Source organism: Echinops telfairi, unplaced genomic scaffold, assembly GCF_000313985.2.
Source record: "Echinops telfairi isolate 266 unplaced genomic scaffold, ASM31398v2 ScPeMD7_12;HRSCAF=54, whole genome shotgun sequence".
NCBI lineage: Eukaryota > Metazoa > Chordata > Mammalia > Afrosoricida > Tenrecidae > Echinops > Echinops telfairi.
In genome coordinates, this window is record NW_022103909.1 from 12,168,926 (window position 1) to 12,187,999 (window position 19,074).

The 19,074-nt window shown below is 35.7% G+C and overlaps 1 protein-coding gene across 14 annotated transcripts in view; it reads right to left on the bottom strand.

Moving 5' to 3' along the window:
• PPHLN1 (periphilin 1) overlaps positions 1-19,074 on the bottom strand; it is a 137,272-nt gene that overhangs the window by 34,630 nt on the left and 83,568 nt on the right. For 9 of the 14 annotated variants that reach the window (XM_045287269.1, XM_045287271.1, XM_045287278.1 and 6 more), the window contains 3 exons: positions 17,311-17,430; positions 9,697-9,837; positions 2,103-2,323 (listed from right to left, as the gene is read on the bottom strand). In XM_045287269.1, the coding sequence (XP_045143204.1) occupies positions 2,123-2,323; positions 9,697-9,837; positions 17,311-17,430 (462 nt within the window). In that variant the 3' untranslated portion in view covers positions 2,103-2,122. The remainder of the gene's footprint in view (positions 1-2,102; positions 2,324-9,696; positions 9,838-17,310; positions 17,431-19,074) is intronic. The other 5 variants (XM_013006944.3, XM_045287275.1, XM_045287277.1 and 2 more) reach the window with 2 other exon arrangements.

The following is a 19,074-nucleotide window of genomic DNA, read 5'->3' on the forward strand; positions in this document are numbered from 1 at the left end:
AAAAAAAAATTAAATACATAGCTTTGAAAAAAATACAGTCCTGTGTTATCACTAATAATACACATTAATCTAAAAGTGAATACATAAGCAGACATAAAAAATGAACCAGAATGAGCAGGCAGAAAGGGAACTATATTTCCAATAATATATAGGTTTACTAGCTGATGTATCTGCATCCATGTACAGAACAGAGCAAACAGGGCAAAGGCACATAAATGTCTTAGTTAAAACCAAACACCTGAAAGAATGAGCTGCTGGGCCTGGGGGCTTGAACTATGTCTCGGGGGACACCAACATGGGCACGACGTAGTGCACAAATACAATACCCTATCATCCTACTTTGGTGAGAGTATCAACTGGGCCTTAACTTGTGAGCACCCATCTAAGATCTAACCATTTGTCTCTCTCTGTCCAGAGCAAGTAAGAATGAAGACAATCAAAGTCCTATGGAAATAATTAGCACAAAAGACTAACAGACCAAATGAACCTGACATTAAAAGAACTAGATGGCTAACCCAGTGTGGCAGTTACATAATCTCCTGTCAGCTTAAGCGAAGGGGTGGGGTCTAGTCTGTCAATCAGGATGCAGCTTGATGACCTCCTTTGGAGGCGTGGATGGAGAAAAATAACTCACTGGAGGTGAGATCCAATCTCTCTGCCTTCCTTTTCCTGCTGTTGAGACATTCAGAGAACTGGAGGAGACACATGAAGACCTGTGCCAGCATTGAGACACTTCCACTGCCACTAGATCCACAAGACTTTAGACCCACTGGCCTGTGATCTTCCTGAATTTGGTGCCACTGCATGTGTATGTGAGTCTAAAGAGGAATTTATGGACTAGTATGGGACATAAGGGCTAATATCAAACTTATGGACTTAATCTAGACTGGGCTAGGATGTTTTCTCAATATTCAGTTGCTCTTTAATATAAAGTTCTTTTTTTTAAATCATTTTATTGGGGGTTTGTACAATACTTATCAGAATCCATACATACATCCATTGTGCCAAGCACATTTGTACATTTGTTGCCATCATTCTCAAAACATTTCCTTTCTATTTGAGCCCTTGTTATCAGCTCATTTTTCGCCCTCCCTATCCCACCCTTCCTCTCTCACGAACCCTTGATAATTTATAAATTATTATTTTTTCATACACATATGAGTGTCTATGAATTTCTCTATTCAACCCAGCCTAACACACCCACTTCCACTATTGAGCACTATGCAAAGGATTGCAACAAATGATCTTGGAGAGAGTGAAAGAAAAATGTAAAACATAACTCAGAATCATAAAAAAAGACTAGGGTTACTGATCAGAGACTAATAGAACCTGAGAGACGATGTCCCTAAATCAATTTTACTCTACTTACTCCCTCCAATAGCTCAGGCAACAATTTTCAAACAACAGACAAGACCGTAAGATGAACAATAACACCAAGGTTATGCATCCCTTAAAACAATCACTATACATGTGAAAGGGCAGCATTTTCCCAAGGATAAAGGTCAGAAGGCACGAATGGATAGGAAAGAGGAATAAATGAAAATGTACACACAAGAAGGATCTGGGAGGAATGCTGCTATAATGTCGGACCTACAATCAATGTCAGGAAAGAAAATGTGTACAAAATGTTGAATTGAAAGTCTATGTGCTCTGTAAGCTTTCACTCAAATCACAAAAAGTTCAGAAATGAAATTCTACCTATGCTCACTTATGAGTATATAGATAGACGAAACAAAGGCTGTTCATACTCAAAGATGTAATAGTTTAAATTTTCCCTAGTTCTAATGCAAAAGGTAAATTCTCAGGTACTGAAAGTATAAACTCCTTACAATAAACTTTAAAATAAAGCTCCACAAAATAAATAGATTTAACAATACAAGCAATCTCATTTGTCCCCTTTCTTCATACTTGTACATCAATCTGGTAATGTATTTTTTCAGTCATATATGGTAAATTTATGAGGACTCCTCTTAATTTGAAGACTTAGAAAACTATTAAAGTCTGTAGTTTCAGAACCAAAGACTGCTCGTGGCTTTGCTTCTTTTATTTCCTGGTAGGATTATTGAAGGGGAAGATTTTTGAAGGTTTACTCAGATATTTACCTCCAATTGAAATGGCAGAGTCAAGCCGCATGAGATGCGGATGTTTGGAATGTCCCTTCCAATTCCATCCGTTCAGCTATTAGGCAAACACGTACTGAGTCTCTGATGGAACACAGGATGAAACAAGCAACACTGGATGACACCAAGATGATGCTCAGGACATTTTTCCTTGTCGTCTTGTGGTTGCACGTATAGCTATATAATTGGGTATAGGTAGCTGGCTATGAAGAAGAAGAAAATATGATGATAACTTTGGCTGCATGACTTTTATGGGCAAAGAGCAGTGACAACTGATGGATTCAGTGAATGGAAAATATTTGTGAGTGAATAAAATAAAATTTAAATATGCTTCAATCATCTGATCTCCCTTAATTGTGGCTCTTAACACAAAAGTCAATTAAATTTTTTGTTTTAACTTGTTTGCTTTACACAGGACATTGATCTTTTTCACAATCAAAATAATTTACTGCATAAGCACGCCCAGAATGGAAAATACTCTTAGGTAAAAACAAAGCCTCTACTGAAAATCACATGCCCCAGGTGTGGTGGGTTGCAAAGGTTTCAAGGCTTTTCTTAAAATAGCTTATAATTGAATATTTAAGTAATTAAGTATTTTACCAGTGTTTACTATTTTGAATATGTAAATTAAAATCTGCATAATTATTATCAAGATCTTGTTTGATCTGTGACTTCTGGACTACAAAAACAGAGATGGAAAAACACATGTGGTACAACAGTTGTTAAAATATAGACAAGTACTTTTTAATCTGTTTTCCTGAAACCGTGCCAATGTAAGATGTTAATAATAGAATAGAATTTCAGGGCAGAACAATGCAAACCACAATTAGAAATCAATTCAGCATAAAGCTGTCAAAGTTCCTTGGCAAGGACTATAACTGAGAGTCTTCAGAAGAAATAATTGTATGTAGTATGCATGTGTATGTAAAAACCAAGGAAAATAGATAATTTTTTTAATTGGCTAAACTGACGGTACAAATGAGCACCACAATCCAATACCATCTATACGGAATTGAAACAACGGAGTAGATGTGCTCTGAAACATCAGAACGCAAAGCAAACTCACTAGCATGGCGTGGATTCTGACTCCCAGCTCTGGTGGCGTAGTGGGCGGCACGATGGACTGTTTACTGCAAGGCTACAGTTCAAACCCACGGGTTGCTTGTGGAAGAAAGATGAGTCTTTCTGCTACCAAAAAGATTTACAACCTCAGAAATCCACAGGGGACAATTCTACCCTGCCTTACAGGGTTGCTATGAGATATTCAGAAATGTGTTTTTTAAAAAACCTGATAGAAAAGTAGTAGTTTGGGGGGGGGGGGGTATTATGCTATATTTGTTAACATGAAATTCAAAAAATAAAATCTCATCAATATATAACTCGATAATGTAGTTATAGTACAAACAGTCCCACAATCATACGTAAGGTAATATTCAACTTACAAAGGATTTCCACATATAATAGCCTGCCAAGTCTAGGAGGAAAAAAAACTCGAGTTCTTGCTAATTCATAATGAGCCTATAGGACAGGGTAGAACCGCCCCTATGCGTTTCTGAGGCTGTAATTCTTCACCGGAGTAGAAATTCTTGTCCTTCTCCCATGGAGGGGCTAGTGATTTCAAACTGACCTTGCAGTTGGCAGTACAACGCATAGCACACCACCAGGGATCCTTTACACAGGGTTTCCACATACTAATAGCTTGCGAGGTCTGTGAGGGAAAAGTGTTAGTAACTGCATTTTACAGATGAGGAAAAGGTCTTAGAGAAGTATAAATATCAAATGGAAGCATCTAGTGTTCACTATGGCAAGCTATTTATAATGTGCCTTAATTTAAGTACTCAGCAATTATATAAAATTATTGACTTACCCAAAGGAACTAGCCAAGGCCAATTATACTTAAAACCACTAGAGAAAATCCTCACTTAACACTAATAAGACAGTGGATGAGAAATGAAAGGATGCAGTTCACGCTCAAACTCTTAACACAGAAAACAACTTTACTGGAACTGCTTTATCACTGCCACTTTTTATTCAAGGGATGACACCCCCAGGGATAAGACCTCACATGACCTGCTCTCTTCTTGATTTCTACTCCACAGTGCTTCCAGCGGTTCTAAGGTACCTGTAGCATCTGTACTGCCTTTATTTTCTCATTTATGTGACACTATTTCCCTAAAAGAATCATCATTCCTTATAGATGTGTATTTATAAGAAACATGAAAACACTGACCAATTTTTAAACTTCAAGGCTGAGATGCTTTGGTTTTGACTTCTCAAACATCTAGTGTTCACTATGGCAAGCGATTTATAATGTGTCTTAATTTAAGTACTCAGCAATTATATAAAAGTATTGACTTGCCCAGTTACAAGTTACTTTATGAGGTAAATGTTGGGATGAAACTTCTTTAACAAGAACACTTTCTGTATAAAGATGCAAAACTTTGAAATTTGGCCAAAGTAAGTCATTTATTTTTAATTTGTTTCAGGACCAACCAATTTTTGGGAGGCATCTTAAGTGAGTATATTGTGCTAAGTCTATATATGTAAATTCTGAACAAGTGGCTGATAATAATGGACTGTTGAGTACAGTGGGGTAGACTTGATGTCTAGACAAGATAGGGCCCAGAGCTACACTTTTAAGAACCTTCGTAACTTGCTCTGATAGAAAGTAAAACAAAGAATGTTTCTATTATGTAAGGTAAGTATGAAATGCTTAAATTATGTGCATACAATACATAAATTCTGTCACCACTTTGAAGGCTACTACATTTTAATCCTTCATGTCCTAAACACTGATGATTTTCTATGTCCTTTAGACTAGGTTAAAATTTTTAAGGCTGTACAACTGATTAATCTTTACTATTTAAGAGGGAGAAGCAACAGCAAGTGAGAGTGCTGGGAAATCAGCAGCTTACAGATGGCAAATTGAAACTAGACACTATAAGAAGAGAAGGGGGCCACAGATAGAGTATTGAGTAAATATAGCGTACTTGTTGAAGAAAGCATTTTCTGCACAATACATTAACCCACCAAACACAAGTAATTTATGGACTAGATACACCTCTATAGTATAGTTGAGGTTTCAAACTATTACTGATTGTTAGAATATATAGGAATCATCTTTTCCTTATTAAGATATAGAAAATTAAAAGAAAAAAAGTATAGCTAAATATGGATTAGCTACCTACCTATACCAGTGTACACAAAATAATCAATACTTAGCTGTAATGTTTTTTGTTTCATTTAGATCAGGAAAGATCCTAAGGTTTTTCACTCTGAACTTTTTATTTTTAGGAAAAGAGAAAACAAATAAAGAGCAATGCGGCCACTGTTACGAGGGAAGACTTTCATGCCGTAAGGGACACACTGTGGAGGGAGGATGAAGCAACAAGCTAGAGCGCTGACAGGGATTACTTTGGGTGAAGAGGAAAACAGCAATCCACAAGTGGAAGAAGAGAAGTTAAAGGAAGTCGGTATGGAAAGCTACTGGAGAGTTTGTTACGTAGTTTAAACTATTGAATACAAAATTAACGATCTGCAATGTAAACCTCCCACCTAAGTTGCAATTAAAATATTTTTTTAAATTAATGAGCAAAGTCTATGGTCACACAATTAAAGTGTAAAATTCTAAGTAAAATAAGAATGTTAAGTAGGTTGAACTAGATTTACATTACAACCGTATTAATTCATAAGGCAATAGCTAGGTAGGCAGCAATAAAATTACTTCTGAATAACTTTTTTTCCTTTTAAGCTAATATCTGGGCTAAAAAACAGGGGTTTCTAGATGGCTAAAGCCAAAATTTCTTCAGTAAAACAAGCTCCGAGATACCCTTTAAAGTCGGAACTCAACCACTCCCAGTCAAAAGGCCAAGAGTCTCATAAAATAATTTCACCTGTAAGTACTGTGAGAGAAGTCCTGGTGGCGTAGTGACTAAGTGTTAGGTTGCTAACCCAGGTGGCGTAATGATTGCGTTTTGGGAAGCTAACCCAAAGCCGCAGTTTAAGACCGTCCTGCTCCACACGACAGAAATAAGACTTTCCGGATCAGCTCTTGGCAGTGAGTTGGAGGTAGTACTGTGCTCATCTGGCTGTCATCTAAATAAGAGTGCACTGTGGTGAACGTCTGCCTGAAACCAACGATGAGAAGGTAAAAGGGGGGATATTGAAGCGAGATAAATGGAATCAGAATGGAAATCATGAGAATGCTGATACACAGTGAGAAATGTAGCCAATGTCACTGAGTAAGTATAGAAATTGTCAAAGACAACCTAATTTGTTATGTATATTTACACTAAAATAATAAAATATATTTTAAAGTGTACACAGGGGGCTTCAGAGAGGTTCATTGCATAATTCAATTATGTTTTAATTCTACTTCTCCACAAACTTAGGAAGCACCGGATACATACAGAACAAAACGTAACAAAATTAAAAGTGAAACATGAAAGCATAACTTCCCTTGGAGATGAAATCTCAACCCCAATCATCAGTAGAAAAATCATAAGGACTTTAACAACCTTGAAAGCCAACCTAAAAGCTAACTGAAGTTGTAGAACATGCCACATAACAACTTTAGTATATACATTCTTTTCAAGTACACACACAATACTCACCAAGTTATGCTGAACCATAAAATAGATACTAATAAATATGAATAATCAAAATCCAACATATATCTGTGATCAAATTACTGATCACAATCAATAAAAACAAGATATACAATAAACCCTCAATTTTTTTGAAATTAAACACAATTCTAAGAAATCCATCAGTCAAGGAAGAATTATAAATAAAATTAGAAGATACTTTGAAGAAAATTAGAACAGAAATACAACAATAAAAATTTAAACAATTTAGCAAAGTAATACTTAGAGGACATTTTCTAAGTTAAAACCATTATATTTGGGGAAAAAAGAAAAAGAAAGATCCAAGCTATTACTTTAAGACGACAAGGGAAAAAAATATAATAAATCTAAAGTTGAAACAAACCTTTATTATAAAGGTTTTTTTTAAAGGTTAAAAAAAATGAAAGGGCCTTTATGAAGACTAACAGAAAAAACAAAACGATCAACATCAGGAATGAGAAGGAGAAATCACTATCTTATTGTGCAGACATTCGAAGAAGACACCAGATTATTATGAACTGAGATTCAGCAACTTAAATGAAGAGGACAAATTTCTTTAGAAAAACAAGTATTAAAAAAAAAAGTATTAGATATTCCCTTCAGGACCAGTGCTGAGAGGGGCGATACCAAGAGGGTGGAGGGAAGGTGGGGTAGAAAGGGGGAACTGATTACAAGAATCTACATATAACCTCCTCCCTGACGGATGCACAACAAAAAAGTGGGTGAAGGGGGACATTGGACAGTGTAAGATATGACAAAATAATAATTTATAAATTATCAAGGGTTCATGAGGGAGGGGTACTGGGGAAGGAGGGGCAAAAATGAGGAGCTGATGCCAAGGGCTTAAGTGGAGAGCACATGTTTTGAGAATGATGAGGGCAACGAATATACAAATGTGCTTTACACAACTGATGTATGTATGGATTGTGAGAACAGTTGTATGAGCCCCCAATAAAATGATTTAAACAAACAAAAAAGTATCAAAGAGGAAAGAGAACACTTGAAAAGGCCTCAATCTATTAAAGATGTTGAAATTATAAAGAAAAACTTTCTTACATAAGATACTTCCATCACTAAATGTTCCATCTATAAATTTAAATAAGAATATAGATGCTACACAAATGCTTTCAAAAATAAAGAAACGTGTTTTATGAAGTTCATCAAAACCAAATAAGAATAACAACCCCAACAAAACAAAACCCACCAATATCCCCTATAAAGATATATGCAACCATCCTTTATAAAATACTAATAAGTCAAGTCCTGCAATATATAAAAACGGGATCATGTATCATGATTAAGTGGGGTTTATCCCAAGAATGTAATGGTGATTTACGATGATACCCAAATCTAATTCAATTAAAAAAAGAAAAAGTAAAAGGCATGTGATCACCTTAGTATATGTAGAAACAAAATTTGACACAACTCAACATTTATACAAGGTAAAACAAAATCTCCCAGCAAGCCAGAAACAGAATAATATCCTCTCAATCTCTTAAAAAAATCATATCACGCCCACTTCCATCAAATTAATTCAACAGTAACCAGATAAAGGGTTTCTGACTGTAAATCTTTAGGAAAGCAATCTCATCATTCACCAACAAAGTGGCTCATGTGTTTTGAAGCAACAACCTTGCAGTAAGCAGCCCAATGCCACCCAAGCTCCTTCAACCTAATAAAGGGCATTCATAAACACCAAGAACTTGCATGATACTGTTGAAACAGTAAACACTTCCACATAAGACTGGGAGTGTGACAATATTAAATCCTTTTTATCACTTTTAAAAATTCACCACTGTATTATGAGAATTTAGCCAGTGCACTAAAGCAGAAAAAAAAGAAGAAAAATCAGAAAAATGGAAACATTTGTATTTGTAGATGACATGAATATATTCACAGAAAACAAATGAAACAAAAAATTTTCAGAATTAAACAGCAAATTTAGGAAGGTGGTAGTATATGATTTCAAAATAACAATAATCAGTTGTATTTTTGTGTATCAGGAATGAGTGAAAATTTTAATATAAAAACTTATCAAAAATCAAGTTCCAAGGAATAAATCTAACAAAAAAGTACTACACTAATACACTGAAAACTACAAAACACTAAAAAAGTAAGACAATTTAAATAAAGAAATACACCATATTTAAGAATTCTATTAAGCTGGCACGATTGAAATCTTAAAAATGTCTACATATATAGCCAAATATTTTTTATTAAGGAATCAAAATAATCTAACGTGGACTAACAGTTTCAAATTAAAAATAAAATGCTTACTTTCAAATTAGATTTCCATAAACATCTAGTGTACTTCTTTTAATATTCTACTTTGGAACATTTTAAAAGTACATAAAAATTAACACCTCTAATCTTAATATTTGAAAATAACTTTTGCTAACATTTTGATACACTTAACATTTCTCCCTCCCATTTCTATTAGGGTTGTTTTTTAATACTATTTTATTGCGCTTCCCATGATTGTTTAGCTGGAAAGTGAGGCTCCCTTTCACAATTTCTACATAAATTGTTCAGTGGCATTGGCTACCGTTTTCACAACGTGCTAATATTCTCGTTAATTCTGTTCTGGTTGTTCCATTTCCAGTAATCTAGTTTCCCTGACGGTAGATCTTTGCTAGTTTTAGGAAATTATTAGCAATTTATTAAGTTTAATATTTTTTTTAAAGTTTAATAGGCTTTAATTGCTTTATACTAACTAAAAAACTAGTATTCCCTAACAAGCTTAATTATTTTTTTAAAAAGTAAACAAAGATGAGGGAGCACCATTGATAAAGATAACTAAAATCAAATCGTTTTCTTTAACCTTTAAATTGAAATTTCAGTGTCACAAGTGGAAAATACAAAATAGAACATTTATTAACTAAGTATTAACTGAAATTACCATGTACCAAATAAAATAAACAAACATGTTGGTTAAAAAGACTGGCTCTCACCTGTTCAATCTCTTTGGTTTTGGATGCTATCGCTTTAGAGCGACTGGTTAGCTGACTGTCTTCAAATAGTTCTATGCCATCTGCTGCATTTGACTCAGGTTCTTCTGGTTGGTCAATGAACAATGGTGCAGGGGGTCCCGTCTTTAAAAAAGATTAGGACTTTTTAGTTGCTTTCTTGCGTTAACGATACTTTGCATTTCAAAAGACTGTGTATAAGCGCTAATTGGGATGTTATGGTCAGAGAAACTACTTAGTCTAACTTGTTTTAAGAAAACACTTTCGATTTTCACTTTGCATAATGAGCATATGTGAAGAGGATTAAAGCGGAAATAATCACTACTTTTACTATTTTATCTAAGACAAGGCCTCTGGGTTTATTTCATTCCAAAAATATATTTAACACTATATTGAGATTCAGCTAGACAGTTCTTAAGTAATCTATTTAAGGAATACTAAGGAGAAAAAGTCAAACTAAAAATGAGAGGGCTCAGTATATTACAGAGTCAGAAGTAAAACACTTTGTTTCTATAGCCTTTGAATTTACTAAAGTTTCTGACAAGAATGCAATCCTACAAAGCAAAATGACTATTTCTATTGAAAATAAAATATTAATAAATGATCCCAAAAAATCCAGTTCTCTGCTGTACTTTCTAAAAACACTGAACAAATAAATTAGAAAAACTGCTATTCAACTACCAAAAATAAAAGAAAACAAAACAAAAAACACCAATGCCATCAAATCAATTATGATGTTCTTTATTTACAAATTGGTTGACAAAATATCTACGGTCAAATGAATTTTTATAAGGGTGCCAAGTCAGTCTCTTCAACAAATGCGGCTATGACAACTGGATGCAAAAAAAAAAAAAGGTTGAACCTTTCCCATACATAAGTGGTTCTCAACCTTCCTAATGCCTCGACAGGCTCCTCATGTTGTGGTGACCCCCAACCATAAAACTATTTTCGTTGTTATTTCATAACTGTAATTTTGCTACTGTTATGAATCGGGTTGCCCCTGTGAACGGGTTGTTTGACAAGGGGTCGTGACCCACAAGTTGAAAACCGTTGCCTTACATCACATAGGAAAAATAACACAAAATGGATCATATCTAAATACAAGAACCAAACCCACACAACCAACCAGGTGTTTGAACCAGTTCAGAATGGTTCAGTAATTGCCTTCATAAACAAGGAACCAGATCTGTCGTCCATGGTATTTTGATCCAAATGGGAGCCAAATACCGTATATACTCAAGTATAAGCTGACCTGAAGATCAGCCGAGGCACCTAATTTTACCACAAAAACTGCATTAAAAATGTGCTGGAAAAACCTGGCTTATACATGAACATATACGGTACCTTGCTTGCTCAAAGACAGCAGCCAATTGCTATCCTCAGAATGTGAGCTCTCTTCAAAGTCCTGCCATGGCCTTTTCTCCTGAAAGTTTCAGGAACCTGATAGGGGAGTTTGGCTTATTGGATTATATGTTTGTCTCCTGCTCAGATCAAAATACTATAAGCAACAGAAAACAGCATCTCAGCAATTAATGAATCATTCAAGAGCAGTTTGAAGCCTTGTCTCGTATTTAAAAAAAAACATAAGGGTACCTAGTTTCTGACAATGAATTCTTAGAGCTGACACTGAAAGCACAAGCAACAACACACAAAATAACTAACATAAATTTCATCAAAATTAATGACTTTGTGCATCAAAAAATTAAGTGAAGTAAAATGTAAAGTGCTTATACCTACTATGGAAACCAGTTTAACAACTCTTCATAAAACTAAACATTTACCTTACCACGTGACTAAGTAATTTCACTCCAAAGTATATGCACATAAGGCTTGAAATCAGAGATTCACACAGGTATCTATGCACCAATGTTCATTGCAGGATTATTTACAATAGTCAAAAGGGGGAAATAATTCAAATACTCAAGAAAAGACTGGATAAACAAAATGCAGTATATACGCAATGGAATATAACTCATCAGTAAAGAGAAATGAAGTTTTGATACATGCTATGACATGGATGAACCTTTAAAGCAGTATGCTAATTGAAAAGTCAAATTCAAAATGACAAATATTATGATTCCACTTATATGACACCTAGAACAAGAAATTAATAGAACCAAAGTTTGGATTAGTAGGCAGTGGGTTCTGGGATGGAAATCAATTAGTTCAAACAAAATGTGTATTAATTGTTGAATGTAAAAAACTCATGACCTCCACTGTAAATATTCAACTAAATCATAATAAAGAGGTCATTTTTTAAGTATGTAAAACACATAAAGTTTATTAGTGGCTACCAGAAAATGGGGAATTATTGATCCAGGGGTACTTGTTTTTGTTGGAGGTGATAAAAAATATTTTGAAAATGGACAATGGTGACAGGTACACAACATGGTGAATGACACTGAACTGTATTAAGGCTGGTTGAAACAGCAAAATTACCAAGAGACAAATGTCAAATGAACTGGTCTACTGGGAAAATCTAGTAACCATTCAATAAGTTACTTCTCATTTTGATAACCAGAAGGAAAACACTCAGGGCCATCTGTTTAAAGATAGTGAATTTCATCTCCACAGGCCCTGAATGCAAGCTACTTACTTGACGGCTGGGATGGTGTCTCCAGTGCAGCATGTGACTCAGTAGATGGCGATGAGTAGTTAGTGAATTTAAACAATGATAAAAATTCAAAAACTAAACTCACTGCTGGCAAGTCCATTCCAACTCACAGCAACCCTAGACAAGGCGAAATTGCCCCAGTGGGTTTCTGAGACTGTTCACTCTTTACAGGAGTTGAAAGCCTCGTCTTTCTCCCTGAGAAAAATATACAGGGTTTTTTCCTCTGTGTGTAAAGATGAATAATAGCTTGTATTATTTATCAAGCTTTTGACTATGAAGGTCTATTCCCTTATAAGCATATTTTGGGACTGGTGTTTCAAGGGACATATTAACAAAACTCTTAAGAAAGAAAGACAGGGATTTTGTTGTTTTTCTGAAAATAGGTCCCTTGAAACACTAACCCTAAAACATGCTCATTGGAAGGGTGACCTTTACAGTCAAAAGTTTGGTAAATAGTGCAAACTACTAGTCATCTTCCTTTCACAGACCACTGTAGTAATTAAATAATCTCGAATCAACTTGAAAGTATTACGAATGGAGGGGTGGAGTCTAGCCTATCAGGTCACAGCCTGATGATGCTTCCTTGTGGGCATGAGGATTCTGGGAACTTTGTCTCTTTCTCTCTCTCTGCCTTGGTCTTCCTGTTGACAAGCCAATGGAGACTTGCTGAGACCTGCAAGAGCTCTCTCTCTGATTTCACCGCCATGTGGAGACCCTTGCCAGCAATGAGATGCTTCCACAGCCACTGGATCCACAAGATTGTGCACTCACCGGTCTGTGATCTCCCTGCATTATGCATCACTGCAGGTGACTGTAAGTCTGAAGAAGTAATTTTGGACTGGTATTGGACTTATGGGCTAATACTGGACTCGTGGACTTGATCTGGGCTAGGCTGGGATGTTTTAATATACAATTACTCTTTGGTATAAAGCTCTTTCTTATACACACATGAATGTCCCTGAATTCATTTCTCTAGTCAACTAAGTCTAACACAACTCCTGATAAGCACATTAACATATTAAAGATCTGAGAAATGCTGCAATAGCAAATAGGACTTATCTCTTTTAAATCTAGCATTTCCTCAAATACCCACTTACACAATCTTTTTGCCTTATACCATTAAGAAAGGAGTTCTTGGTAGCTTTGCAAATTAAATACTCAAGTGCTAATGCAAAAGATGGGCAAATCTAACCCAGCAGCTCCTGTGTAGGAGCAGACAGTATGCTTCCGTGAAGACTATAGCCGTGGGAACCCCACAGGAGTGATTGGACTTTGCCCCAAAGGTGGCCAAGCTTAGAATGAACAGGAGAGCAAAGGGGCATTTCAACAGGTATACTATTAAAATCTATTAGAATTACTATTTTGTATTACTATTTTAAATGCTCTTCTGCAATCAAAAAGGTGAAAGCACAAACTAAATAGAGCAATAAACTATAAAATACAGTCTTCCAACTAAATAGAATATGTGATGGCAGCAAAGAAGACAAGCTGGAAGGCTACTTGTTCATCCTCTCTCTACTCATAAAATTAATCTATAAAATAGTCACACACACATTTTTTCCTCCAAGTTATTCTGTCCAAACTGATATAAATTTGCATGAACAAGGACAAAGTGTTGTCTCTCAAAATGCCCAGGATATTGAAATGAGTAACTTCTGAACAAGGTCAAGAAAAACTGGCACTACCTGAGCAAAATGTGTTTAAGTTATGACAAGATTGTTTGTTTTAAAATAGCACAAAAATTCCCCAACTGAATTATTTCTAGAATGAGAGAGTATCATTAACCTTAAAAGCATTTTAAAAGATGCTATTAAATTGATGCTGCTACTCAACTTTAAAAGGGCATAACCTCCAAAACCAAACTCACAGCCATTGAGTCCATTCTGACTCATAATACTGACCTTTTAGGACACAGTAGAACTTCCCTTTGAGTTTCTGAGGCTCTAAATCTTTACAAAAGCAGAAAACCTCATCATGTTTCAGCTAGTGGATTCAAACTGCTGACCTTGTAGTTAGCTGCCCAGTACTCTCACCATTTGCCTTTGGTCCAACAAAAGATTGTTTGACTTATGTCCCCACTTTAAAATTCTAGTATTATTTACCTTTCATTACTTAAGAAATCTAGCAAATCTTAGGCATAAATGGAGGGGACAAGTAAAAAGGTCTATCTAGGCTCTCAAGCCCCATTCAAGCAACGAAAGAACATAAAAAGAATATCTAAAATCTGAGAAGGGTAGACATAAGACACTGTAAAAACTTAAAAGGTATTACAAAGAGAGGTGTGGGAGATACACTAATAAAGCCTTGCTAATTAATTATAAAATATTAAAGATAAAATTAAAATGTCTTTGGGGAGATTTCTAGTTTTAAGTCCTCTGAGAAAAACTGTCAGTTCTTCAAAATGGCAACTTCTGAAGTGTGAATGTCTATTATTAATATAAAATTTATTATTTTATATTATTTTAAATAACTAAAATCACCCTATTAAATGCATTACTGCATTGTTCATGCTTTTAAATAGTGTTGGGAAAGTGCCAAAGAGAAAATGCTGGATATTTCAGATATGTTTGCTCAAGAATATGTATAAATATATTACAATGGCTACAATAACAAAGGAACCTTGACCTATTTAAGAACAATTGATATCTAAATGACAAATCAGTGTTTCTTAAAAAAGAGACTATTTGCGTAAGTACTGAAAGAGTTTGTACTTTCTTTGAGTAGTCTCCAATATAACTTTGAAAGAGTATTTTCATTTTATATAATTTTTATATACAATCTATTTTAGATAGATATTTTATATTGATCCCATTCACCAAAGGCCTTTAACATCAAAACCATTCAAAAACTTACTGATAAGCCGGAATTCTCCTTCAAATGTTAATAACAACACTGACTTTTATATTCTCTGCCTATGCTGTCAAAATAAATCATCAAGCATCAATGAGGTTTTGATTAAAAGCTTTATTTCCTTCCATGAATTATCTTCCCCTATTAGAAATATTACAGGTTGTACAGAATTTTTCAACTTATTTTAAAATACTTTAATACAAACATTTAAAAAACAATACTCTCTGAGTCCTAACGTGCTTTTTTTTGTTGGGGAGGGGGCGTTCAGAACAACTTAAGATTCATCAAAGGCCAAAAGAAGTCCAAAGCTTGCACTATTTCATTTCTTGGGAAATTTATGAGGTATGGTGCATATAGTACAATATGCAATGTGAATATAATTCAAGAACCATTTTCTTTCCTGAGTTCACCAAGTTTTTCATTTTTGTTCTGAGTTCACTGGTTATGACTTGTGGCTTAGTATTATTTCCAAGATATTTTTTTCCCCAAGGACTTGAATGTCTCTCCTTTTTGTATGATTTGGATCAGAATTTAATGCAAAACTTATTTTTATTCACTGACATACATATTTTGTTTTGTGACATTTATATAGCAGTACTCTTCCTACTTTCTTTTTTTCCCTCTAACAGCTTTATTGGCATCTAATCCACTTATCACGCAATTCAACAGTTAAATCGCATCAGGAAGGTTGCGCAATCCTTACCAAAATCAGTTTTGAAACATTTTCTTCAATCGTGTACTCATCATTATTAGCTCCCCCATTCCCCTCCAACCTCCTCTGGTATACCCCCAAGTAACCATTAATCGAGTTAGATCAAGTGATAGGATGCTAAGTTTTAACCTAACTGAAACAGCAACAATCCACTTTCCAGTGCATTCTCATGTTAACATGACTATTCATATCCCTGACCCATGTGTTTACCATCCATTCTTCCATCCCTACCCCTTCTAGCTTCCCGAGCTTCATCCCTAAACAAATGCTGCCCTTCGGATCTCACACTATAGCTGGCTTTTATACGTGCTCACCTACTCTGCTGTGACTTTTCCCTTGATGGCCCATCGATAATGTGGACGAGCGTTATGGCACTAGGATGAGTTCGGTTCCAGGTCTTGAAGGGTCACTAAGGGACACAGTCCTAGTTCACCCAATCCTCCTCTGACTTGTAAGCCCAGTGTTTTTTCAGGATTTTAAGTTTTGTCTCACATTTTTCTCATACTCTATCTAGGATCTAGTTTTCATATGATTCCATTCAGGGAGGTTACCAGTGGTATTCAGGCACCATCCAGTTCTTCTAGTGCAGGGCCGTGGAGGATGAAGTTTGGGTGGTCTACTACTCTTTTACATCAATTGTTTCCTTGGGTCTTTAATTTTCTTCACTATTCTTTGAGCCCTGGTGACGTAGTATTTATGCACTGGGTCTGAAGTTCAAAACCATCAGCCACTCCTCACGAGAAAGAGGGGACTTTTTACTTCTGAAAACAGAGTCTTGGGCACTGACAGGGTCAGTTCTACTCTGTCTTGTAAGGTCACAAAGAGTCAGTATTGACTCGATGGCATTGAGTTTGGTTTGCACTTTTGTTCTTTGATTAAGGTAGGGAGAGACCAATAGAAGCACCTTAGATGGCTGCTCACATGCTTTCAAGGCCTTAATGGCTACTCATCAAAGTAAGATATGCATTATCTTTGACTAAATTATGTCCACTGACCTGAGTGTCCCAAAAGCTGTGGTCTTGAGTCCTCAGGCACAATGGCTCATTCTTTGCAGGTATTTGGTTATGACTGGGAAATTTTCATAATGTTGCCCCCCCTGTAAAAGCTACTATATTTATTGATATATGTGGATACTTCCTAAGACACCTTTAACAGCAAACCCAACATTTAAATACATTTTTGTCTTTACTCTATACACCGTATTTATAATTGCCCTACACGCCAAAACTACCGGAGACAGACACAATGATTAATGAAGTTAAGAGCTATTCATATTTGGATTATTACTCTAACAACTTTTTAAGAGAATATTTCCAACAAATAGTTTAAAATACTAAAACTAAAGATATTTCCCTCAAATTAAGAGTTGAAATTCCATATGAAACTTTTGGATGTGAAACACAGAGAAGAAAGTGAGCCTTACCTCATACTCAGCGATTTCGGGTAGGTTACTTTCATCTGCCTTCTCTCGCTTTTCAGCAGCCCACTTGCTTGCAGCCTCAGCGAGTTCCTTTTCGGTGAGCCTTCCGGGCTTGTCTAACACCTAATAAAAACAAAGAACACTCTCATTACAATTCTCAAAGGCTTTTAAGCTTCAAATGCACTCAGAAGTACATTCTGCTAACACATAAAATCATCTAAGCCTTCAATTTCTATGGGAGAGATTTTCTTTATTTTCTTTAAAAGATATACGACCCCTTTCACCTCAGACTGATTTACATCTGATAACACACTTTACTCCTTCCTTCTGTCCCACAGGAAAACATCTGACATTCTTTTCAAAAATATCCTACATTTACTCTTGATTCTTTCCACTCTCTATCCATTCTCCATTTTCATTTGTTCATTTATTTGTTTGACAAGCATTTATTACATTCTTATAACATGTCAGATTAAATTCATGGGCTACTGAAATAAAAAAACATATAAGGGAATTCAAGGAACTAGCAGTTGTTCAGTAAAGGGGAAGGGGAAGAAATTGATATGCATTGGAAAATGGGAGTTAAGACAGGGAACAAATAATAGAGACTTGTAGTTGATAAGGAAATATTAGCTATGGTAGTTACACAATCTACTGTCAACTTGAGACTACTAAAAGTGAAGAGGTGGAGTTTATCCTGTCAATCAGGTCACAGCTTGATGGCCTCATTTGGAGGCGCTAAGAAGATAAACAACTCGCTGGAGGCAAGACACAGATACACTCCCTGGGAGATATAGTCTCTGACAAGACACATGGAGCTATACTAGAGCCATGGGGCCAGAGAAGCCACATCGAGACCCCTGCCAGTGCTGAGATGATTACAACGCCACTGGACCCACAAGACTTCCCACCCATTGGCCTCTGACCTTCCTGCATTCGGCATCATTGCATGTGTTTCCTGAATCTGAAGAGGAATTTATAGATTGGTATTGGATATATGGGCTAATATCGGACTTATGGACTTGACCTGGACTGGGCTGATATGTTTTCTCAATATACAATTGCTCTTTTATATAAAGCTCTTTTTCATACGCACACACACACAAAATACTTGACAGAATTCTTTTTAGTGACAATTCCTTTAAGACCATTAACACAAGGTAGGATTCACAATTTCATTTACATTAAATGTCAGAAATTATCTATTGAACAAAGCAAAAGCGAACTAACAAGTTAATTGACAATTCACATATTAGTTATTTTTGCAATAAGGTGCTGTTGTTGGGTACCCTTGAGTTGGTTCTGACTCATATTGACATTAGGTACAAAAGAACAAACCACTAATAGAGGCTGTGTCTTCCTCACAATAGTTGCAGTATTTAAGTCCACTGTTCTAGCCACAGAAACCCTGGTGATGTAGTGGCTACATAGGCTGCAATCCATGAGGTCCGCAGTTTGAAACCAACAGCTGCTCTCATGGAGAAATGTGGGGATTTCTACTTCTGCAAAGAGTCCGCCTCAGAAATTAGCAGGGGCTGTTGCAGCCTGTCCTAATGAGTCAGCATTAAATGATGGCAAGAAGTTTTTGCTTTTCTTTTTTGAGTTCCAGCTATTGTGTCAATCCATCTCGTTGAGGATCTTCCTCATGTTTGCTGCCCTCTACCAAACATGATCTTCTAGTCCTTCTCCAAGAACTAGACCTTTCTGATAACACCTCCAGAGTTCAGGATGTTGCTTCTAAAAAAAATGGTTCATATCTTAAAAAAT